This window comes from Chlamydotis macqueenii, chromosome 13, assembly GCF_036417535.1.
Source record: "Chlamydotis macqueenii isolate bChlMac1 chromosome 13, bChlMac1.mat, whole genome shotgun sequence".
Taxonomy (NCBI): Eukaryota; Metazoa; Chordata; class Aves; order Otidiformes; family Otididae; genus Chlamydotis; species Chlamydotis macqueenii.
In genome coordinates this window covers 18,841,727-18,861,617 of record NC_141568.1, presented here as the reverse complement: position 1 = coordinate 18,861,617, position 19,891 = coordinate 18,841,727, and the positions used below count along the sequence as shown (strand labels likewise).

The window sequence follows — 19,891 nt, the reverse complement described above, 5'->3', positions numbered from 1 at the left end:
TTAGGAATTAAGTAAACATATGCTGGTCTGCTGCTGTTGAAACCAAGGCGCCTTTCTCAGGCTGCGGTTAGAAAACATGAAAGAGTTTGTGGGGTGAGCAAAAGAACTGGCCTTAATTTAGAGCTCCAAAGTCAGAAAAGTTGGCAGCATGCAACATTTGTGGGACTAGAAAAGGAATTCAGATACATATCCCAGAGTAATCCACAACTCCAAGCCTCAGCAACTGACAAAACCATTCTTGCCGCATACAAAACCTCTTAATGCAGAGAGCTGGGATCACCCACCTGATTTCTTTTAAATCTGTGAAACATGCAGAGCCTAAAGTCAGTTGCCCTTTCAAAGAAACGTTGACCACAAAGCGACAACAGTTTTCTCATATTGTAAAACAACAATTCTGATACTGATTAAGAAGCACATATAAAGTAATCTTTCTCCTACTTTAAGAAATAAAAAACAGAGGTGGGCAAAGAAATTAGACTAACCATTTTGCCTGTAACACATTATTTACTTGTAAACTGCCAATCTATGTGCAATAAGGATTGCATGGACACAGAATCAGAACTGCTGACACCACAACAAAATGTGTAACTCTGATTGAAACAAAATTAAGGACATTATATAATTTACAGTATAATTCCCAGTAGGAAAAAAGACAAGGCAATTCAATGTGCTTTCATAGACAGTGATGACGATCGTCTTCATATTACTATTATTCAATATTTGCATTCTTATGGACTGGAAAAAAAGTCCTTCATCTTAACCAATCATAAACCAGTTTATTCACCTTAGTATTGTTTGAAAAATCAGAAATTGTAGGGTTTTTTAAAACAAAAGAGTTAGTTCCTCAACTCTTCACTTTGGTGAAGCTTATCTTTTACACATATAAGTGTATTAAAAAAAAAAAAATCTTCTCGTATCTATTTATCAGTCTATCTCTCCTAGAGATCTATGTAACAAAAGGCTCAACGAGAAAAACAGAGGAGAAGGATGAAATATCGCAGAAGGGACAGCCCACATAGCTTTGCAGACTGTACGTGCCAGCTGAAAGAGAACTGCCTGTTTTGACGGCTATGACTACATAAAGTGGTTCAGAGTATATAAAAGTGCATTTATCTCTAGATTATTTGAAGAATGACCTTAAGATTAAAGAAAAAAATATTACAACATGGACTGTAGACTCTAAAGTATATGGCAAGAGTGTATATTCTTGATTTGTGACCTTCACAAAAACAGTTCTATCTCTCTGTATTTTGTCTTTATCTCACAGTATACCCATCTCACCTATTTATACAGTTCTCTAGGCACATACCATCTTATAGTGTGATAGTGTCTTTTATAGCATGCATGAATTTAAGCAATGCTTCTAAGCCCTACAGTAATATATGCTTCACTCTGCTATAATTTTGAAGATAATATGCAGCAAATATAATGCAGTGAACCCACAATCATTTCCATAGTACCACACAGGTACAGAAGAGGCACAGTGTGTTCTGTAATTGCCAAGACTTACCACTCTTTGAAGTTTGATTGTTCCCATAAGGAAAAAACCAAATCTTAGCAAGAAAAGATATCAAATACCCTTAGTTTCCACACTTCTGAAAATGTTTTCAAGTTTTAATGACTATGATATCTAGTTACATGTGCATTTGTTATCTTTAGGTACAGTTACATCACATAAAGATATAGCTACACACTATTTCAGTTTTTTAAAAGACTATGCTGTCAGAAAAAAATCATTAACAGTTACTACGAATCAGAATATTCAGTAATTCAGAATTTAAATGTTTAAATTGAGAACAATTTAGAAGACAGGTTTTATCCAAGCCTATATAATGCTAATGTTTATGTCAGTTTGAATTGAGTCCACTTCTGATGCTTTCTTCCTTTGAATTATAAGATTACTTTTACTTGAATTCATGTGGAAGTTCTTTCACATTTACTGTATTTCCCTAGAGTTGGAGCCATTTGGGTAACTATAAACGGTCAACCGCATCTGGCACTTTTTCCTTTGGAGGGAGTTCAAGCATTGCTAGATTGGCATTACAAGGTCATACAAAAACAATTCCTCCAAACCTTTCATTCAAATGATTTGTTTTCTTGGATGCTGACTAAATAATGAGTCAACTGACAAATTCATACTTGTTCTCTGTAAACTCTTCAGATCCAGTTGTGCAGTCCTGGCTTTGGCAAAATTTCCAACTTCAAATGAATTTCCAAAAAAATAACATTAGCAAAGAATGAGTTTATGCCTCTTCTCCTCCAATTAAAAAAAGAAATAAATATTTATTAATTATCTAGCACCTGTGGACACTGGCCTATCCACTGTTAGCAACAGGCAAGCTGTAGTAAAGTTGCATTGTTCAAATGGTCAACAGAAAAAATAACACGGAATGATGAAACACGAATCAAAGTTTAAATGGGAGTATACAAAAAGACATCATTTAGGTAAAAGAAAAGTCATATTGTAGATTAGTGAGTTATGAGAGAACCATATTTAAAATGTATCTAGTTAAACATCTTTTTAAGCTATCCTACTATGACTTAAACAGAACAGAAAACGTCAAGCCAAGATTTTAAGTTGATTTGTCAGTAAAAGTTATTTCTCTGCATAACGATAGAAAAGGAAAAGAAATCATCATCAGAAGCACTTACAACATGATCACTTTGGAGGAATCTACAACCATTAACTTAAGCAAGAGACAATTGACGAACGGCCCCTATATAAAACTCTCAATCTTGTGATTACACAACTGTTACATCTGATACGTAAAAAAAAAAAAAAGTTTAAGCTATTTGTAATCAGAGTTTTTTAAACTACTATAATTTTAGATGTCAATGTATAAAGTACAACAAGTATAACAAATATTGTAAGAACACCGTAAACAACGTTTGATATCACTTAAATTGATATGTTATATGTCTTCAGTCAGTAGTATTTTTTTGACAGACATCACACTGACAAACCAAGCAAATTTTAAGGGGAGAAATCATTTTGATATGAGAAAAGACTTCAAGCATTTTACCTACTTTGAAGCAATTATTCACTCTAGGAAATCTGTCTTATTTTCTAACCCTTTTCAGTGTAAAAGACCAGCTGGTTTCACAACAAAGGAAAAGTTCATTTGCAGGTCATTTTTTTTCCCTTAACATGCTTGTAGCAATTGACTATAGTTCCTTCTTTTCTGAACCAGAGAACTTCTGAATCATATCTGGTAATGTATTTTCATTTTCATTGTAAGCACTGCTGACACAATTTATACAACTTATTATGTATAGGAACCTTTGTAAAAACTTAGATGAGCCTACGCAAAAACTTCAAGCAGAATCAGTACAACTGAAGTGGTAGCTATTACCAAAACAAACAAACCAACCCTTAAAAATAAACATCAGAGAAGCTTTTAAATACCAGACTTTATGTAAGTGCACTGAGAAGTGCTGGAAGAACTTATGCAAAAAGTTCAAACATGCCTTTTCCCCAAATAAAATAAAATAAACCCAAAGGAATCTATGTCTACCTAGGTGCATTCTTCTTTCAGCAATAACTCTGAAAAAAATAATTAGAACTTCAAATAAGAACTTTTCGCATTGATGTTCAAAATAAAGTTATTTCTACTTATTTTAAATTACATTATTTTTTAAAATTAATCTACTATTTTGAGAGTATTCAAAGTAGTATGTGAGCTGCTCCATTTCAACAGAATGGATGAAATACAGACAAAACATGAAAGTTTCCCTACGCACTTACTGATATGAGGAACTGCAGCATGAATATATTTACATGTGTGCACAAACACACAATATGCATGTGCACACTCAAGCACACAGTACATGAAGATCTATTAAACAAGACAGCAATCAAGGTTTTTATATACAGAAACCATTAACTCACCTGTTATACAGCTTATCATAGTTTTCCTTCACGAGTTCCTTCTCTTTTTCCAGATCATTTATTCTTTCCTGTAACTAAAAATGAGGAAGGAGGTTTCAAGCAATGCACTGCACAAAAAGAAATTACAAGGAACACATAAAGACAATTAGTTAATAATTTGTAGGCACTGTCAGGCTTTTATTTGATGTATTTATACAATAGCCTCTTAGAAGCTTCAAAATAACACTTTTTTTCACCACATGGGTTTACATTTGGACTTTCTTGTGTTGCTTACATGGAACTGAGACCAACATGTCACAGTTGAACAACAGTATCTAATTGCATTCGATCTTATGCAAAAAAAACCCCAAAAACTATAGCATTAAAATTTTTTATTTCTGTTTTGGTATTAGTATTAGCTAGTTAATGGCTCCTGCACAGTAAATATTTTTTTATTGACCTTACAGAAAAAACAAGTCCTTGCTTCCAAAAGAGTCACTAAAGCAGGATATGGTTTAACCTGGAGATGCTCTAACTCAGAAGATACACCCTACATGCATTACAACAGTTTAAAGGTTTGGAGAAAATATCTATGAGGTAACTTGGTAAACTTGGTTAATGTAAAATACATTCAAAACAGGTAAACCAGGTGGTAAAATTAAGAGGCTACAAAATGTAAGAAAAATAAGTTTGGAGACTCTTACCCCTCATACGTTGAGGGGAATGAGAAATAAAACACTCGATATTTAGCCTATATGTGGGTGACTGTTAGTGATGACACCTCTCTCTGTGAGCCACTAGACAAAGAAATGCAAGTGACTGATTTGAACTACTGAGTAAGATGTAATACTACACTGTACTGTGACTAAATCATGTTGAAATAATACTAAAAAAACTAGCAATATGTGATGAATATATCAAGTCTTATGATTTTTTTCCTGGTTAAAAAACCACTTCTTTAGTATCAGAACTGACAGGAAATCCTATGCTTTCACCTTAGATATTGTCCAAACACTGGTGCGGTGATTATGTAGCATAGAGACCAGGTATGGTTTGTGATTCTATGAAATGCAAGCAGCAGCCACAGGTTCCTCTTTTTAATGGGATAAAATTATATAAACACAAGACTGACCCAGTAGTATGACAGGTCTATTCACATCTCTGCAATTAAAAGGTATCCCATCGTTAACTTTTCCCTTATCTATGTGTATTACCTAAAGCAGATTCTAGCTCTCTTGAACACAGTCTCACCTCCTCTGTCCTTCGGTTTGAAATAGTCACTGATTGCAATTCTTTTTCAAGATGGAGGCACTTTAATCGCTCCTCTTTAAGCTGTAGATTCAGTTCATCACCTTTTGCTATTAAAGCATCATGGACAGTCTTCAAGTTCCTTTGGTTCTATGAAAAGGAAGGAAGGAAAAAACCAAAATAATTCACACTTAGTACCATGTTATAACACTCTGCATATTCAAACAGTGGTCTCTCATGGTAGTATTTAACAGATATTCTCAATGTGGTCAACAGGAGACACTCTTGAACTAAGTAACTGAAAGCAACGTTTCATTATGCGTGGCCAGAAGAAGGTGGCATTCTTTTCGCTCTCATGAACATTAAGCCCTCAGTTCAGTCATGATGAAAACGACCAAGAAATACATCTGTTAAGCAATTAAAAGATTTCACCGTGGTTACAGCGGTTAGACATACTGACCAAAACCAGTACAGTAGCAAGCAAAAATGAATGTTGACCACAGTTATGTTAATCACAGAACTTGCCACAGCTCTGTTAACCCTTAATTGTAGATATATAATTGTTTCATAATCTCAATGCACTCAGTTCTATTTCCCTGCTAGCAGTAAATTAACAAGGGACTTATGATTTCTTTTACAATTTAATTTAATTTAGTGGATTATATTAAGGCACATTTAACCAATTATAATATTAAAATGCAGGATGCTGAGAAAAGCTCTATTTCCAGAACATGTGGAGATCAGTGAGTGACAAGTGGTGTTCCTCAGGGGTCAGTACTGGGACCAGTGTTGTTTAACATCTTTGTCAGCAAGATGGAGAGCGGGATGCCATCCTTGACAGGCTGGAGAGATGGGCTTATGTGAAACTCATGAAGTTCAACCAGGCCAAGTGCAAGGTCCTGCACCTGGGTCAGGGCAACCTCTGGTATCAATACAGGCTGGAGGATGAAGGGATTGAGAGCAGCTCTGAGGAGAAGGACCTGGGGGTACTGGTGCACGAAAAGTTAGACGTGAGCCAACACAACATGTGCTCACAGCCCAGAAGGCCAACTGAATCCTGGGCTGCATCAAAAGCAGCATGGCCAGTACGTTGAGGGAGGTGATTCTGTGCTGGTGAGACTCCATGAGGAATACTACATCCAGCTCTGGAGCCTTCAGTACACGAGAGACATGGACCCACTGGAGCGAGTCCCTAAGAGTGCCACAAAAATGATCAGAGGGCTGGAACACCTCTCTTGTGAAGAAAGTCTGAGAGTCTTGGGGTTGTTCAGCCTGGAGAAGAGAAGGCTCCAGGGAGGCCTTATTGCAGCTCTTCTTGGGCTGATAATTTTAGTTTAATATCTCTAGTCTGGAATTTTATTTTTTTTTGGAAATGTGTTCATATTGTTGTCAATTAGAAATAACTCTTTTAAAGAAAATGCATATATACCTCCTAGAAATACTGCAGAATTGAATATAAACTGCTCTCAGTTATGAAGTTGTTGTACTGACTGTTCAAGAGAATTAACTCTCTACAGCATTTTCAGTTGTAGCTGCACAGGTTAGTATATGTTCAGTCTGTAATTAAAGCAAATAAATATACCAAAGGGATCAAATATATAATCTAAACAGTTTCAGGGTCCTTTGTTCTTCTAAGCAGATTGCACAATTCCTTCATTCAACTGGCTATATTAAAACTATTTATCAACAAAACTGTCCTGTAAAAGTTTGGCAGCAAGCTCAATTTCAATATCACAGATAGAGCAGGATTACAGGCTCTTATTGTGTTGTTTCACATTTTGGGCTGACTCAAGTTCAAAGATGAACATGGAAGAATTGTATGGGTTTCAACTGGTAGAAGCTGAAAGTAAATGATAATGAACTCAATAGTCATAAAAATCATCACAATAAACATCAAAAATAGTAAAAACTGGCTCTGTTGATAAGTACATTATGTGACTTCTAAACCAGAAATTTTGGATTTTACAGTTCTTCACATTTAGTAGACACATTTCAAACATTCAAGTGATGGGAAATGGGAAAATCATTGTATCTATCATCCTGTAAAAAAAAAAAAAAAAAAAAAAGGGGGAGAGACTGAAAACATACTCTTCCTTTTCAAAAATGCCGCTTTTACCATGAATATTAGAAACAATGTCTTCAAATACCACTTTGAATCCTAGGGATGTGTTTCTATTCAGCTGTTGCTGAGAAAGTGGCACAAGTACTTGATGTTTGCTGCAAATTACCAAAAAGTCGCATATGATTTTAAATGGTACAGATTATTTATTGCTTTCTACTTAAAAACACAAAAATCTATGTGAAACCTCTCTCCCTTGGAATTTACCTTCTACATAGTTCACCCTGTGAAAAATCAGATTTGAGCTCCTAACAGGAGAGCTGCTTTGACAGAGAAGATATGGGTATTCCACTGAGGTGGGAGAGGAAGCAAAATAAAATACAGAAGCAGAAAAATACGAAAAAAAGGAATGGAACAAAAATCTAATGGTACAAGTGTTATTTAGCAAGCTAAAATAACAAGAAGCAGGCAGCAGTAAGAGCTTACAAGGTTATGTGGTGCTTTCACCTCATAAGACTAGGATACTTTATAAAGCTCTATTGCATGTAGGATTCCTACTCGCAGGAACTCTCCTGTTTGTAAGCTGTTATCATACTACCACTGTGTGTATACACGTGGTTCTCCAAATACATATGGGAAGATGCAGAAAAATGCTCTGTGACAAAAACCTATATGGAGTCTACCACGCCGCTGCACGTTCTGGTGGTATTTTCATAAAACTGCTCTTTTTATAAAGAAAATCTATTACTTACAGTAGTCCTCCAAAATTATTTCCATGCACTTACGAACAGAAGTTAAGTCCTAATGTCAGAACTCTACACAGCCAAACCTCACCAACTTTATCAAAGACTGATAAAGTGATCTTTAATAAATCAGTACATTTAAGTCAAAGCCCTCTTTTTAAGTGATCAGGAATCTCTTTACATAGCCAGACAACTCAGTTCGTTTTCCACAATCTGCCTGCAATGGCTTTGCAGATAAAATCTTCAAGACCTGCTAGAATCTTCTGAAAAAAATATAATTTTAAGACTAAAAAACTGTACACATTTGGAGTAGCTTGAGTGCAGTTTATTATGTGGTTCATTTTCATGTACTCAGCATTGACTCAGACTCAAGATCTGTGTACATTTATTTTCCATTTACACAAGCTTATTGTGACAAGAGTAAAGGAATGTTACTGACCAAATTGCAATTACCTCTTGAAGCTGGAGAAATTTTCCTTCCATTGCTGAAAGAGCATTGCTTTTCTCAACCAGCTCTTTACGGACCTTGATCATTTCCACATTGTCCCGAATGTTTAACCTTCAAAATCGTATTAAAAAGAAATGCATCATCAGCTTAAAGGTATAAAATGAATAATATTATTCTTTTTATCTTAAAAAGTTGAAAACCATTGCAAATCAGCTTTCTACAACACATTTAGGAGAAGATTTAATGTGTAATACCCGAATTAATTTCTTCTTCTATAATCTACATTACAGAATTTAGGTAACCAACCATTCTACCACATGATGACATAGCAGCTTCAATCAGTACATATACATCTTTGTTTATTGTATCAAACTATATATGACAGGAAGAGAAAACAATCCTATACCTACCCGCCAAAGTACTTGATGCCACTAGACTAACGTTTAACAGAGTTTCCTCTTAGAGTCTAAACCTGTCAAATACTGTTAAGAAAAGGTGATGAGCAATTTATCCTATAGCACCTTAAGACTGCCATTCAAACAAGCTGCAAGTGTCTTAACTGCACAAAAATCACTTAATATCCATGTAGATGCTCTATGTTGCTACAATTCTAAGATTAATTTGAGAATGTACTGTGTAATAGAAAGGATGTTTAAAATAATTCAATATTAAAATAAATATTTATTTCTGATGTTTTCCCTTACTTCAAGCAGTGAAATGAAACCCCATTATTTTCACAGCTTCTTCAAGTATGGGAAGGGAAACCAATTCTGATTTGTATTAATACAAAATATTATAAAATCCGAATAAATCTTTAGCATTTGAAAAGGTAATTTATCTTCCAATATTTATCTATTTTAGACATATTGAAGGAATTGTCACAATGCCATGCTGGAGCAAGAAAATGGACTACAAAGCTTACACATCTGTAAAACAGCTGAGTACACGAAATACTTACCTTTTATTCTGTAAAATATCAAAGCCTACTGTGTTTTGGCATTGCCCAGTTAATTGTCCTTACACAGAAGATAAACACACTCACAAAACTGAGATCTTCCACAAGAAACAGCCCTAACACAATGCTAAAACTATCATGTGTCTAAAACATGTTATCTACACAAATTAAAGTCGTGGTGAGTATAGACAGCAGCACTGTCTCATGCTAGCTATTTAAAAGCTAATGTAGTGGCACGTTTTTATTAATCTTGTTCCACACATCAAACAAAAGGCCCTGATGCCTTCAAAGGCTTTTTCTTTTTCTTTTTTTTTCCCCTTCTTTTTTAAGCAGGAGACTTTTTTTCCCTTCTTTTTTTCTTTTCAAGTAGAAAAAGGAGCAGATGATAGTGAAATTTATGATGTACAGATGTAAACCCCATGGCTCCTGACAATCAACATTAACTATTTTTTCAGCAGTAAATGAAACAGGATTTGATTTAAACAGATTTGGGGTACTGATATAATGAAGTAAATTATTCAAATTCAGAAGTGAAAAATTACTTTTTATTGGGATCATTTCCATTCTTACAATTATAAGAGTATTTATCTCATGAAGCTTCTAGGTACAGAAAGCTTGTGCCATTAATTTCTTCTGAGTGCATTACATCGATCACAATCTCAGCTCTCATTATGGGCCAGAGCAACAAAATTATTTCTCTACAGTACTTCTACAATATTTTATTTCTTATTTAAATAAAGTATGTCTAAGAAATTTCCAATGCATCTAGTTACATGACAAGGAGCTTGCTGTTGAAGAACAAAATAATTTCAGCTTTCGTGGGCAAGGTAAAGTTAATTGAGGAAGATTCTGTTGGGAAGATTCTTTTTTCTATAAATGAAGTCAAAAAACAGTAGACTAGAAAGAAATTTATTATCTACACAGCTTTCTCCCTCCCAGGTAGTTGATGCATTCTGCTTGCACAACATCTGCCCAGGTATTCTGATATAACTTTAAAATAGGGTTTATATACAGATTTGATATTAAAGTCAATGCTACCTTTCACTTATATAGATAATATTTGCTCAAAGAATAACAAAATAATGTATAAGAATAAAGCTGTACTAAGATAGCTCATTCAGTATTTTCTCTATTGTCAAAAATCCAAAAGTTCTGCCACAGAACCTGAAGACATGGAGGTAGATCTGGAGCAGAAGTTAGAAAAAGAAAAGGAACTAATATCCCTTTTGAGGCAGTAACCTGAATTAACGGGCATACTGATTTACTGATTTAGCTCCATCACACCTTCTGCCACAAGCGCAGATGTAAGGAACATGAACTCTATACTTCCACTCTAAACCTCATCTTAAAGCTAGATTAAAAAGTCTGAAACTGGAAATGAATTTAGGAGAAAGTGACTCTTTAAAAAACTAAGAATTATGTTTGGGGTTAATGTCTGAAGTACACCAAAGAGACAATCTCTTTTCCAGACCTCTTATCATTTGGATTAAAAGCATACAGAGTGGGGACCCAATAACAGGCTGGGGACCAGCTGTGTGGGAATGGGGGACTGATAGCGGCCTGCTCCAGAAGGAAATGATTAAAGAAAGGATCTTGACCTGCACTGTACAAATTTATGCCAGTAAATCCCAGATGGCTAAGCTAATAAAAATGAGGTCTAATTAAACCACATCCCTTGCATCTTGTCTTCCATATGAGCAGTACACGGATACAATACTGAGACTACCCTTCGAGAGTCCTGACTATTGTTTCAACTGGACCAGTGACTCACAGAGTTTTCCTATCCACATTCAGAACAAGAAAAACAAGCAAGTAGAAAAATATCACCACCATACTTCTCAGGATCACTTACCCTCTATCTGGCAAAATAAACATGTCGTGGTCCTGATCAGGGCTGAACTACGACAAAACAAAAGGTGTCTATCCTAATAGTTCTCAATCACAAATGCATCAATGGCCAAGATATCTTCATAGCCTCCCAAGCAGAGAAGTAAAGAATAGAACATCAATGTGCAATACTCTCCTAATTTTACAATGCCTAGGATCTAAGAGGATTATATGTCGATATACATTATGTTCTTTCCTTTACCTCTTATTCCTTACAGGAAGTAAAATGTAAAGGGGACAAAAGCCTTAACAATGTTTACCTTCTAGTAGCACCTTTATGTTGTAATTGATACCGTATGTGCAATAAGCAAAACATTAACATTGCATCAATAGCTTTAGCATCTAGGTTATTATGACTTTTTAAATACCAATATAAAATTCCATATTTGTTTTTCTGGCTAAAGATCTATCTAAAAATGAAAAAAAGTCATGATCTTTAGGGAAACTAGTTAAATATGAAAAATCAGATACCGAAATACAAATATAAGGTTTTTTTTTTTAATACAGCAGACATAATTTATACATGCTGTAGTCTCTCAAAACCCTTTAGATAACGGATTGTGACTAACACTGTGACATGTTCCACATTTTAATCTAGGTCTGCAATGCTATAATGCAAACACAGTAGTCATGAGTGTGTCATATATGATACTCCTCTCCAAAAATCCAAACATTTAATGTCTAATTGCAAAGTCATGTTGCAACAAAAAAATACCAAAGGAATTAAAAATTGACTGGCAAAGAAGCTTTTTCATTAAAAAACCAACCAACCAAAACACAAAAATTCCCACAAATGTGTAAATACCAAATACCTGTTTCACAAATGCATTTTGCAATGTCTTTAAAAATGTTTTTGGAAAGTACCACGAGCAATTAAGGTATTTGAAGACAGCTGCTTGCAAAATGTGATTGTTTAGATGTAATGTTTTAACTTGCACACTGCGCATCATAGCCATCGCACCATGAGGTTATTATGGTTTTGTCCATCTTTAAATTAAAAACATGTAAAATTTTAAAAAATTAGTCAAACTAAATGCAGTTAAGTTTTGCACATAAGAAAATGTAGTGAGTCTAACAATCCACAGGCCAAGTTTCTCCTTTAAGTCAGAATTAAGTCACAATTACAGATCCCTGAAACAGTCCCCAAACAACCTCCAACTGCAGCCATGTTACAATGATAATCTCAAGGAGTACACTGCATATTAACTCAGCTCCATTATGTAGCTCTTGAGCTGTTATACAGAAACTGCAGTGAAGCTGCAAAGGTACTTTAAAATATTACTGGATTTCTTGTGGGTGTAGGACTCAGGACAACTAGTATCTCCCTCCCTTACTGCTGATGGGTAAATGGTTATTAACTGTGGCCTCTTCACTACTTGGAAACTACAGTTATGTCAATCCCAAGAATTTCTTGATCATGTAGCAGAACAAGGAATGTTCTCCTAAAGGTTGAAAGTATCCTAGTTTTGTTAGCACCAGGCTGAGATCAAATGGTAATACAACATGAAGACTGGTGGAAGTATATTTATTATGTCCTTTTGGCATCATAGAGTTCCTAAATGATTTGAACAAATTAACTGTCTTTGGGTAGTAACATAACTAGATGACAGCCAAACGTATTTTACAAAACACAAGAAAAAGCTGTCAATTGTACCAAAATTCAAAAAGACATAAGCAACAAAGATGAAATAAGATGACCTTATCAGTCACTTAAATTTCCAATTTTTCCTCCAGTATTCCAGTATTGACAGTTTCTTCTCTGCTGACGCGAAGATTAAAAATAAGAATTACATAGAAGCTCTACATCTATTTATGTAATCAAACAACTAATACTGACTGTTCTAGACAGTAGTTGCAAGACTTCCAAGAAAGCAAGCTAATAAAAATCTCCTAAAGATAATATGTATAGGTGTCTGTAATTATAGTAGTACAGAAGTACAGAAGTTTTTTGAGATTTGTATCAGATTATTTTCAAATAATGAAAAAAATCTTCTAAATATTTTCTAATTCACCATCGGCATAGACTGAGAAATTATTTATGATAACTTCCTTAACCTATTTAAACTATATAAAGGAAATTCTGAATAGGGAAGACTTATGACTTGGTGAATAATTTAATAGCAAATACTATGATGTATTATTTACGTAGCGTCACTGATGCACGAAAGAATGCTCACACGTAATAACGGGGTCCCTCTCTTGAAAAGCAGTTAAAAGAACTGACCGCGTACTTCTCATCCAAGTAGAACTCGAAATCAAATGAGTAAGGAATCAGGATCGTGCCATATTAGATCCTTAACAGGATTAAAAGAAACAGGCTGAAACTGAAACAGTCAAAAAAGGGAAAATACATGCAAAGTTATATAATTTTGCTTGTATTTTTTCAAAAGTGAAAGAAAAAAGAGAAAGAAAAGAGAGAAACTAATAGAGGCTTTACTGTGAAACACATTCTGCAAGCATGTCTGTCTGGCTTTGTATCACTGCACAGCTATATCATACTCCTTCAAAAATTTGCTAATTTACCCTTATGAGGCCATTATTTTTCAACTATTTGTAGACTCCAAATTATAAGTGACTATTAATGAACATTAAATTATTCACTACAAACCTATATCTACAATTTTCTAAGAACTATATTGAAAAAAAAATAGATTATTAAAATTTAATGAGTTGAACTTCAATTGAATCTGAATCAGCTGGAAATGAATACTCTAAAATGGTAATTATGAACTTCTTTGTTTATTTGTGAAAAAACCTAATAACCTATTATCATAACAATCTCCTTGCTTAGAATTATCCATAGCTAGTTGATAAAACATTTTATGACTTAGTTTCACTACAAGGAGAGAAAATTAATAAAGTACATATTTCTTAGCAGAACAAGTAGTTTTCACAGCTATATATAAACATGATGACATAGCTCTTCTAATGCTTCCACCATGGAGATTCCCATTTTTCACAATACCTTTGGCTTGCTGTTTCTTGCTCTTTCATCCGTAGGACAGATTCTTCAACTTCCTTTCCTTTTCTTCTTAGCTGACTCATAAGTATCTCCCTGGCGTGTTCTAGTTCCTCAATGCGTTCTCTTTGGGACTCAATCACCGTCTCCCTGCAAGTACAAGCATCTTACATTCCAAATTCAAGTAAGTATCTAATAAAAAAAAAAAAAAATTAAATGAATACTCAAAAGAGCAAACATTTTTAAAGTGTTCAGCAGAATTTGTATTCCTAGCTATCAAAAGAATATGAGATCTTCAATGGATGGAGCAGTGACAGCAATTTTTAAGCTTTTACTCTGAGTTAGGTAACTTTATGCAAAAAAATCAGATGAAGTGTCTTTAACAGTGGAATTTATCCAGTAAATGCAATTAAAAAAAGAAAGGCAAAAACCTATAGAGATCAGAGTCCAAATATTTTTAGTAGGCCACAACTTTGTGATTTTGATTTTCTTCACAATAAAGTCTCAGATATCTTTTCCAATAAGTTTTTTTTTAATAAGAATAAGCAACAATTTATCTACAATTTTTCAACTCTAAAGCTTTTGATGCATAAGCTACAGTTCTTCATTACTTGATACACCTATCATAGACTTGAAAGTAGCTTGAGTTTTTTGGCCATGTGTTTGCTTTTGCACCCAAGTGCACCATTCTGAGCAACTGTGGTTACTTTTTCCACCTTTGTGAGAACTGAAATCTCTCAAAAAATTGCTATCTGAATGTTTTCTGCATTATAAGACAATGTTTTTTATCAGTCTTAGGAGAAAAGCTATTGTGAACACCAAGAATCATGGCAGTCTTAATGTATAGCTCTTCTTTCCCTAGTCTTCAAAAGTGACAGGTAGAGGAGAAATACCCTTTCTAGGCCCATCACTGTAATATTACTGAAGATTTATTTTCCAGTAACATCATTCTATTATGATGCTAATTACTTTTTAAAAATAATGCTAACTGTTCAGCAACAGTTAAATTCAGTCAGGATGCTAGCAAGAGTGCAATTTAAACACTGTTAAATAATTTAAACTTATTTATTAAAATCATTTATAAGACTATTTCTGTAAAATTATTTCCTATGATCCCACTGAATCTTTGTTTTTACAAAACTTCAACCACAAAATACATAACTGCACATTAATTCATATATTTGTATACTTATCTTGTTGATTTATTGAAAATTTAGCATTTACAGATATTGTAAACAAATCTGATTTAGGTAAATTATTATTGAAAGAAACACACATATTGAAAGTAGCTTTAAGAAAATCAGATGTCTAAAAAGCATAATAGGTTCCAATATACTTTGGAATAAAAAATAACGTTCTAATCAGACCTCAGTATCTTTAAATTAGCTGTTACCTACCTTTTTTCCACCCTCTCTAAGACCACTCTGTTCTCATGCAGTATCTACATTAAGGATGTTATCAAGAGTTCCTTGAGCTTCAATTCCAGTTAAAATGTGCTACCGGACTACAACCAACTTGTAAAATGCAGAAGTGAATCGAAATAATTTTACCTTGCTATCCCATACTCCACTTTTTGCAGCTCATCCATAAAAGCTGACCACCTCTTAGAAATGAAGCTTAAATGCTTCAGCATAACACATCCAATACAGTAATCACTTGCATGGGTTATCCCACACATTTTAGGAGTTATGTTGGTAATAATTTGGCAGCTAAGATTCTTTCTGCTTTTATCAGTTTTGTCCAGTAGTAGGCTAGGCAGCACTGCATCCTAGCAAAAAGAGAGGTTAATCATTGAAGTTCAATTCTAGCTTCCTGCCAAATTCATATGTGCCTACAATTTCCATTCTAAATTCCTGATCCTATGTTTTACTTATCATGAAATACTTCTGCATTGTTACCAGTGTTACTGTTGTCAGATCCAATAATTTCAACTGATTTCCTGAAGTGAAAACTTCTGAAAAATGTACTTTTTTTCCTTCAAGAAAGTCACAAGTTTTAACAATTACAATGACAAAAATTAAGAAATATCAAAATCATACAAATTCCTTATTTCACCCCTTGGATCCTCAAGTTGACTCTGTCCACATCTTGGGAGCATAAGGTTAGGTGATCTAATTTCTACATCCTGAAATCTCATTCCTGAAAAAAAAAGAAAAGATAAAATTTTGTCATGGTGAACAGAAAAGTATTTAATAAAACAACAAATCTCTATACAGTACAAAAACTTATAACTCCAATACAGATGTAAAAAAAAAAAAATTACACCAAATTCACATGGAAAGAGATAATCAGAGTATCTACAACACAGCTGCTACAAAATTTGAACTATGGGCAACACAGCATGCACTGTTAAAGAGAAGTGTTAAAAACGAGTCTTGAAATTTTTTTCCTTGCAGATTTTACTTTTAAAGACAGAAAACAGAGATGGTGTGTTCAAAGAAGAACAATATTAATATTATTAAACAGGAACATGGTCTTGTAATGACTTTTTCTCCGATTGCACTTTCTTTACAAAATCTTAAGTACCATTGACCTAGACAAGCAACTACAGGACCATTTTTAGCAGTAGTGCAAACAATTTCCTTATGTTCTTAGAAGCATACTAAGCCTCTGGTGAAGAAGAAAAGTGAGAAATTACTTAGGGAAGAGTTGTTAGTTCAGGAGCAAAAGCAATGATTTCTCCAAATTTCCTTCTCTTTCTTCAGCAAGAAGAAATTACTGAAGTTTTGAGGTGGGACCAAACTATGCATAAATTTTAAATACTGTATTAAGGCTGCCATCTTTCAGTCCCCAATATAGAGTAATTTAGGTTCAACACTACCAGCAGGTTCACAAAATGACTGAAAAAAAAAACCTACCTACTTTGCATTTGTGCTGAGTTAACTTGATTAATTTCTGTATTTTGAATTTTAGTCTTTAAGTGTAATTTTAAGGTATTAGGAATTGTGCTATCTAAGAGTCCAGCAGTCTTTAAAGTTAGGAGGCATATACCCAACACCAGACTGCTAGGTTTATCATCCCTAACCAAAAGGACAGGATGAGAAAACACGCAAGAGAAAAAACACGAAACACCCTATGCTAATGAATACTATAGAAAATATTCTCTGGCCTTCTGGAAAACAACACCACTGTGTCCAAGTTCTGAGCACTGGTTACTGGATTTTTAACAATAGTCTTCACCTGCATGCAAGAAACTGCATATTCACAGCACTCAAATTATCAGAATCCCTTCTAGTTTGGACAAGGTCTTAGAATGGAGATAGGCACACCAGAACTTCTGTGAAATTTCTGAATGTTATCATCTGAACTGGGTGTTCTGCGGACAACTTTTCCTTTATTTTTCTTCCTCCTGTTCTCTTCAACCACTGCCTCAATCAACACGGCCCCAGTCCTATCTCTGCACAGGACCTCTTTGATCTGGATCTGTTCTTATGCCATATCACATGCCCTCACAGCATGCCATATCAACATTCCATCTTTAGTCCTTGAAACAGGTTGCCCGTTCCTCTCTGCTAGCACTAAGCCTAAATATATTTATTATATTTCTACCCTATTTTTGCATTGTTAAAACAAACAAGCAAAACACTGATTTTGGGAAATAAAACTCCCTAATTCATGATATAACGTGTGAAAATGTACGTGCATTTAAAATGACAAAACTTGCATTATGTTCAAATTAAAGCAGCAAAGTGGTAGAGCCAATTGCTTTTTATTGCCTGTCTGAAAACATGAGAACTGCTTCTGTTTTCATATACCTGAGTAATCAACGTAAGCAAAATAAAGAATGGTGGGAGGGTGGGATGGAGAAAAAAGACAATATAACTGGCCATCAGCCTGATCCACAGCCTGTGGAAGTTAAGGAGACAATCCTGCTGACTCAGTTTTGAATGAGGGCCAACATGGCTGGGTTTTGGTTGTTTTACTTTTTTTAAAAACATATTATCTGTACAGTGTACAAGTTAACTGAGTACAACTACTTCTACAAATGTTCATATGAAAATAGAAGGGTTTTAAAGTGTGATTTCCAAATGTAGGTACTGTAAATAAAGGATTGAGAGTGAGACTGCCTTCAGCAGTAAGTCTTGACAGTAAAAAGCATCATTAAAGATGGCTGCATTGTGGTATTTGCTTTTGAAAGTCCACACACGTAATAGATTTTTCAAGTCTGCAGTGTTGTGCACACATGTATTAGGAGACCAGAACAAACCTTGAAATTAAAAAAGGAAAAACATGTGCAAACAAACTACAGATGTAAAACTTTGTGATAACGCTAAACTTTTTCATACAGTTCTTTTACAAGCCTTTAACATGCAGAGAACTTATATTAGGAAAGTCCCATGATTTTAACTATTAGAAAACTTGCTTGATAACTACTTTATTTTCAAATCTGTCTTTTTGTTTTATCCCTGCCACTGTGGATTCTCAAAATAAGGACTTCAAAGGCAAATGAGTTATTATAACGGCTATAAATAAAGAAAAAATGTGAAGAATGATTCTTCTGCCTACAGGTACTACTGCCCATTGATAAACAGAAAAGAGTATGTACTTGCTACAGTGAAGCAATAATTAGTGGTACCTATATAAACCACTATTTTTAATAGAAGTGGATGATACCTTTCTTTGCCTGCTCCGGCACGCCAGCAGCCTCACTCACTTTTTTGAGACCAGTGTTAATACGAGGTTGAACATAGCTGTACGGACAAGGCCTATGGCCTTGAATCTGGAGCTGCTGTTTAGTTGAAATGAGTTTGCTGCGGAGGCTCTCGTTTTGTTTCTCAAGTTCACGAACTCTGTCTTGCAAATGCTCAATCATTTCTTCCAGCTCCACAGCCTGACCCCGCCGCTTGGGGCCGCCACCAACCTGTTCAGACCTTTTTTTATCATTAACAATCCGTATTAACTTGGTGGCCATTCTGGGGAAAATAATAAAAAAAAGATGAAAAAGAATGTGAAAAGTCAGCACAAAAAGCATTCTGTTGAAAGGAACATAATCACTCTGAAGACTTCAGCATAGAACCTGAATAATAAATTTCAGGTTTTGATATAACTATTACTGCCTGTGAAGAACTCTTTGAAGATAATTGAAACCACTGTGCAGCAATCTGCTTTATAGCACTGACAAATAACAGTTTCCTAAGGCTTATCATTTAAGGTTAGTAAAGGGAGGACACATATTTACTCCATATGCTGCTTAAATGTAATTTTTAACGCATGACCTTATATAGGAACCTCTGTATGCTGTTAAGTAAAGTTACAGATTTGGGATGCGGTGGGGCAAACTATAAAAGCTACAATTCGACAAAGCATTCAGCTATTGAGAAATGCTAATAATACGCAACATTCCAATGATATATCTTTTCTAGTATTTTAGGATTTAAATATATTTCAGCTTTGTAGTGGCTAAAATATAGAGGTGGAGATATTTAAGAAGGTACTCCAGAAAAAGAGACTTAACAGTTCTCATTACCATACTCAATTTTATTCTTTGTAAATATTACCAATGTGCTTCAGAGAAGGAACGGTTAGCTGAAGAATATAATTAGATACAGAGGGTATGGTTTTCATCTATCTTTAAAAGGATACAAATTTTGCTTTCGGCATCTCAAGAGTTGTACCTTTGATTTCCTTTAGTTTTGATAAACATTGGTAAGCTAGAACAAAAGGCAGAGAGGGCACGTGGGGGTGATGTAATATACAAGAACAGAAAACATACCCAGCAGTGAA

At 34.5% G+C, this 19,891-nt stretch overlaps 1 protein-coding gene across 5 annotated transcripts in view; it reads right to left on the bottom strand.

Moving 5' to 3' along the window:
- RPGRIP1L (RPGRIP1 like) overlaps window positions 1-19,891 on the bottom strand; it is a 74,757-nt gene that overhangs the window by 48,124 nt on the left and 6,742 nt on the right. For 4 of the 5 annotated variants that reach the window (XM_086757887.1, XM_086757890.1, XM_086757889.1 and 1 more), the window contains exons 4-9: window positions 18,782-19,080; window positions 16,207-16,306; window positions 14,174-14,317; window positions 8,372-8,477; window positions 5,120-5,266; window positions 3,890-3,963 (exon numbers count right to left, since the gene is read on the bottom strand). In XM_086757887.1, the coding sequence (XP_086614013.1) occupies window positions 3,890-3,963; window positions 5,120-5,266; window positions 8,372-8,477; window positions 14,174-14,317; window positions 16,207-16,306; window positions 18,782-19,080 (870 nt within the window). Of the gene's footprint in view, window positions 1-3,889; window positions 3,964-5,119; window positions 5,267-8,371; window positions 8,478-14,173; window positions 14,360-16,206; window positions 16,307-18,781; window positions 19,081-19,891 lie in introns of those variants that run through there. The other variant, XM_086757891.1, reaches the window with a different exon arrangement.